This window comes from Convolutriloba macropyga, chromosome 7 (assembly GCF_964194025.1).
Source record: "Convolutriloba macropyga chromosome 7, txConMacr16.3, whole genome shotgun sequence".
Lineage (NCBI taxonomy): Eukaryota > Metazoa > Xenacoelomorpha > Acoela > Convolutidae > Convolutriloba > Convolutriloba macropyga.
The window spans coordinates 49,117,977-49,124,059 of record NC_134474.1 but is presented as its reverse complement, the minus strand read 5'-3'; the positions used below and the strand labels follow the sequence as shown (position 1 = coordinate 49,124,059).

General features: G+C 41.0%; 1 protein-coding gene across 1 annotated transcript; it reads left to right on the top strand.

Moving 5' to 3' along the window:
- Positions 1 to 681: 681 nt before the first annotated feature.
- LOC142343052 (uncharacterized) lies at positions 682 to 2,602 on the top strand. Its single transcript, XM_075394739.1, has 2 exons — positions 682 to 1,575; positions 2,417 to 2,602. Exons 1-2 carry the CDS (start codon positions 682 to 684, stop codon positions 2,600 to 2,602), a joined length of 1,080 nt encoding a protein of 359 aa, XP_075250854.1.
- The last annotated feature ends 3,481 nt before the right edge of the window (positions 2,603 to 6,083 follow it).

The following is a 6,083-nucleotide window of genomic DNA, read 5'->3' as shown; positions in this document are numbered from 1 at the left end:
AATAAGGGATCTCACAAACACCAACCACTGGAACTACGTCAACACCAAGGACAACCCAGCAGATCAAGGAACGAGGGGACTAACAGCAACAGAAATGACAGAAAAATCTCTTTGGTTACAGGGACCACAGTTTCTTCTATCTTCTAGCGACAACACCACAACAGACGAACAACAACACGAAACTGTTTTCTTGAACAGCGCAGAACAGAAGCCTCAGGGAACACGACGACAGCCAATTGACAAAGACCTAATTGATGCCAACAGGTTTAGCCAGTGGTTGAAACTAAGAGCCGTCATCATCAAAATGAAAAACCTCAGAAAAAAACGAGAACACGGGACCAGCAGATCATAGATGCAGAGAACTTTCTTTTCCGTCTATCTCAACAACAATCATTCGATGAGGACATAAATCAACTAACACACAACAAGCCAATTCAAAAAAGGAGTAGATTAATTCAGTTGACACCTTCAATAGACGAAGATGGTATCCTTCGATCAAATAGCAGACTAGCCAACGCACCAGTTTCAACAGCAACAAAGAAGCCAATAATCTTAGACGGTCGGAACAGGATTATTCGTCTTTTTCTGGAACTGCAACACAACATCAATGGTCATGTGGGAGTCGAACAGCAGACACACAGCATTCAGTTGAATTACTGGGTTCTTCAATGCAAAACAGTAATGAAGAAGATCTCGAACAGATGCTACGAATGCAGACGACAGAGACAACTCAACAGCCAGCCTGAGATGTCAGATCTTCCGAGCTACCGATTCTCAGTCAAACCTGTAGCCTTCAAGGAAACCGGAGTAGACTTTTTTGGGCCATTCGAAATCTACAGCCAGATCAACACAGCCATGAAAGTATACTGTTGCTTATTCACCTGTTTGACGATACGAGCCGTTCATATCGAAGTCACCAGGAACTTGCAAAAAGAATCATGCATAATGGCATTCCAACGATTCTTCAGCCGACGAGGACTACCGGAAAGAATTCACAGCGACAACGCATTATATTTCACCAGTACAGCAAAGACCTTCAAAGAAAGCAGCTTCACAACTACAGAGATACAGAAATATGCGGAATCAAAAAAGATTGCATGGAAATTTATTCCACCAGGAGCTCCACATTTTGGTGGAACATGGGAACGCCTCATTGGGATGAGCAAACGACTCTTCTTCAATATCGCCGGATCTAGGATACTCCAGGAAGACAGTTTCTCAACCCTTATTTGCCAAGTCGAAGCTCTACTCAACAGCAGACCTCTAACATCAGTCAGCAGTGACGTACGCGATGTGGAAAGCCTGACATCAGGACATTTTTTGACAGGAATGACAACAGGACTGCCTTCAGATACTACAATTAGCAGCAACGACAGAGGAACAGGAAAACTATGGAACAACGTCAACAGTATTATGAACGAGTTTTGGACACGTCTTTTAAAGGAATATCTGCCAACACTCAGACAACGTCGAAAATGGCATTCAACAGTAGACGGGATAGAAGTAGGGGACATGGTATGGATACAAGAAAACAACACACCCAGGGGTATTTGGCCGGTAGATAGGGTACAAAAGGTAAATAAAGGTAAAGATAATGTGGTAAGGTCTAGCCTGGTTAAAACAACAAAAAGGGATTTTGTTAAACCAGCTATCAAACTTAGTTTGATTAGCGACAAATCAACATAAAGATTATCAATATTAAATGGGGAACAATAATTCAAACACAATTTGATGCAAACTTGATATCAGTTTTGGGATTAGGGTAAAGTGAAAGATGAAAAATTTAAAGTTCAATTCAATGAATTAGCAATTCAAAGGGACTATTAGGTATTATTCAGGTACAATTAGGGATTTCAATAAGTAACTCACAAGGCAACTCAAATTAGCAAAGCTTATCGTACATTAGATAAATACATTCAAACGGGAAAATTTAGGTAGGTAGGTTTAACAGGAAGACAAATTCTGGATAGACATCAGGTAGGTTTTGGACTTGAAATGCACAAATAATTAGCTGATTGCAAAACAGCAGAGAGTTGAACCGACAGGATAAAAGTATGTTGAATAGTTATATGACACTAAACAGCTTAGGTAAAACCAGACATCGGCGGTAAAAATTATTACAAAGTATTGGTATTCCGACAAACTCTAATTTGGGAAAAATAGGTACACGTAGGCAATAGGTACAAGGTAGTGGTAGGTTTAGGTAGGTAGGGAACACGTGGAGCATCAGTTTCTCAACTTTCAAGGAGCAGACCAGCAACAACAACATTTCCAGAAATTGTTAGTATTTGACAATCGCCAATCAGCCAATACAAAGTCGATTCAAAACAACTACAAATGTACACAGTTGAACCCAATCAGCACAAAAAGCAATTCAATTTTCCAGCATACCATTTTCATATAACACTACAAGCAGCACGTTGACAACCAGTACACATCAACAATCTACAGACAACACCGACGGAAGACATCAGCAGAAATTTCACAACAACAAACACTTCAGCAAGATTTACTTCAGAAGAAGCAACAGCATTTTTTGAACAGCAGTCAACACATTCATCAACAGCAGACATTATCAAAGTCAGGACAGACATTCTTGTAGATATGGACGAGTCCATAACTTCAACATCAGCGTTTTATTGAGGACACAACTCAATACAACATTTCAGCATAATCATCATCAGATGAAGTAAGAAATACAGTTCAGCTACGCAAAAGACACAACAGAGCAAAAGAGAACACGACGAGACGACAAAGAGCAACTTCAAACAGACTTCAACAACAACAACAGATCAACCACAAACTTTCTGATTTTTGGTGCCCAAAAATGGGGGCCCAGTGTACCAGGAGAGGCGCGTGCTAAAAACTGTAACTTCGAACACCAAGTCATGTTCGAAGTTACAGTTTTTTTGATTATATAGATATAATTCAATGGTTAGGAAATGGATGACCTTTTCACGGTAGCAAAAGAAGATTTGTGAAGCAAATCTCAAGAAAGTTATAACTGTTGAAAAGAAACAACAGTGGGCAAAGGGTAGCCCAGGCATATCGTGCCAAAGTAACTATAACCCAAGGGTCTTTTTTGAAACACCACCAACACTGGCGTCAGTGAAGCAAGCTGAATAGTTTGCTTCTCTGACGTTCGGCCACAACACCGCCAACACTACACATTCAAAATTAACTGAAGGCGGAACACCGCACACATGCACAAAACGTTTTTGCCCTATGTATCCTTATCTAGTCCAAATTAAGATTTGAACTAAAGTTTTAGCATGAGTTCCCGTTCCATATATTCATTGCGTGTGTCTAAGGCCGGCTTCAACTTGCTGATGTATTTAGCTTCGGTATACATTATTTCTATTGTCCAACAGGCGTCCAGAATTTTCCATTCAATGCCATTCGGGGCGCCACAACATTCAAGCAGATGTTGACCCACGTGTGAATCTTTCTTTTGATGTTCTGTTATCATTGTGGAAACATGCCGGTTTGTTTGCCCAACGTAGATGGATCCGCATCCATTACATTTTATCTCATACACCACGTGGGATTTCAGGTCTCTATCGAAAGATGATATTAAGGCGGCGAGGCATGATCTTAATTTCCCCGTTCTAAAAACCACTTGCAATTCGCATAATTTCTCCAATTTGCTAGCAAATTTTTGAGTAAGGTTGCCTGTCAATTGTAGGAAAAATGTTGGCTTATCATGAGATCTATACTTGTTTTTTTGATGCTCTTTTGGTGTTGTTCTCAATTGGTCTTTACCGCCACTTTGTTCATATTTGTTCTTTTTAATAGATTCAAGGTACTTGTAGGCTTCGCTCCTGCTTTCAGGGTCACTTTAACAGCAGGTTGAAAATTTCCACATCAAAATAGCTTTTGATGGAACTAGATTCCCAAAATCTGATGTTCTTGATATCTAACCTTTCATCATCATCAGTTGTCGTTGATTTAACAGTAAAGGTTTCCCTGATGTCGGTTCACTGATAGTTCGTCTTGGTATTTGATGCAGACCTTTTAGCTGGTGGCGTGGTCTCCATGGCAGTTGGCGCACTTGGGGGTATCTCTGGCGACTGTGCAGTCAAAAGCTTGTGATGACCCCAACATCTGATGCATATAGCTTCTTGAGCACACGTTTGTCTTCTGACAAAAGCCTTGGCACTGATAGCGCTGGATCACCACAATCCGTCTTGAAGCAGGAGGAGAAGAGGGCTGGGCCCGTCTTGACTCCTCGCATCGGTGAGGGATGAGACCGATCGTCAGTCCGCAACTAATCAGAAGGGTTCTTGTGGTCTCACCTCTCCTGAAAACTCAATAGCTGGGCTGGTGCTTGGGTGTCTCAGCTTCGGATGCACATTAGGCTAATCTTTGCCGATTAGGTCTTGTTGATAACTGCCTTCACCTCGTCCAGCTCTGCTCCAATTATGGTCCTTAGCATACTTAGCGCTAGCGGTGGAAGACAAAGCTGCCGGACACGCGCTTTGGATAGCAGAGGGCGTTATTAAACAGGACATCGCTTCGCTTGGGTCTTTTTGCGGCTGGAGTTGTGGTTTGCACTTCTTGTGTCATCTTCTTGACTGTTTTAGCTAAGGCTGGTTTGATGGTGAAGTTTTTATTGCATGCACACAGGGATGGCATCTTCACTGGGTCGCAGCCATAGCGAAGGGCAATGCCATCACGAAACTCGGTTTTAGCTAGATCAAAGTGATTTTGCTTCAATGGCAAGGCGCTTAACCAAGTTGATGCTGCCTTTTCACTAGCTAAGTGAAGTGAGCGAATCTCGTTCCTATTCAATTCGCTCTTAATTCTTTTCTTTTTTCGTTTTGATAGCGAGCTCTTTCTCCTGTTTCATTTCTTGTAAGATTTGTTGTTGCTTTAATCCGGCGTCGGGCAGAGATAGGGGTGAGGGACCTGACAGTTGAACTGGTCGTTCATATTCCTTAAAATGGTCTTCACGTTTAATGATGTTCAGGTCACCCTCCCTTATCGGCAACGAAAAGATATTCCGGTGCTTTTGATCTTAGGATGGATTCTTTAATAGATTAGGTAATAGCTCATCGTTAATCAATTTCTCACATTCTTCTAACATGTCTTCACTAGTAGGCGTTGTACGAGCTACGAAAGTCAATTAATGCTGAACCGATGGAATTAACGATTTATAAACATTTTAACGTGAAACACTGGCATGAACGGCCAGCTTTTTTAACAACGATTTCTGCTGTTTTAATGATCTTTCTACAAAGTTCTTTTCTTTATCATGAGAACCTATTTCACTACCTAGTACTCTACAATCGTCAGCTATTTCCACTTCTTCCTGAACAATAATCTGCGTTGCTTTTTCAAAAAGATGTTCTTTGGTAATGATGTGGGATGTGGTAAAATGGCAACCGAAAGCAGGACCATGTTTTTTCAACGAGTCAAAAAGCTTTTTCAAGTTAAAAAGTGAGCGGGCAGCGCCGCCATTGTCCACATATTACTTTTGAACTGCGAAGCAACCGTCAAACAATTCAATAAAGGGGATAATGACAATTCCATAATTCGATGGAATTGCCATTATGAAGGTGGTCGGAAGAGGGGTCGTCTTGCTTTGTACCTTTCTGAGAAAATTTTGTTTGTTTAATAATAAAGAAAACTGATGGTTCACGATATAACTTACGTATAGAATGATAGGATATCTGAGCATCAAAATTGGGATTCACCTGTCGGGCAACAGGAGAGTGAATGCTGCAAATAATCGAAAGCAGTCCAGTGGAAAATAATTGATCAGTGCAGTAATGAAGGAAAAATAATGCCGATTGGAGCGCTTCCTATCGGGCATCGGAAAATTGATTTTTTTATTCCAGAAATGAAACCAAAAGTATGAGATGCAATTTCGTAGTTGAACAAGTAAAAATGGAACGCATTTTTTAACTCTTTCAGAAAATAACGGGGTGTGATCTACACAATGGGCGGTGCGGTGAGCCCCCACTATGAAACACCACAGCAGCGTATGTAAATTTACCACAAACACACATGTCCATAGCATCGTCAAACATAAGGTAAACACAAAGGATTTATAGCGAAGGCCAATGACTAAGCTGAATCAA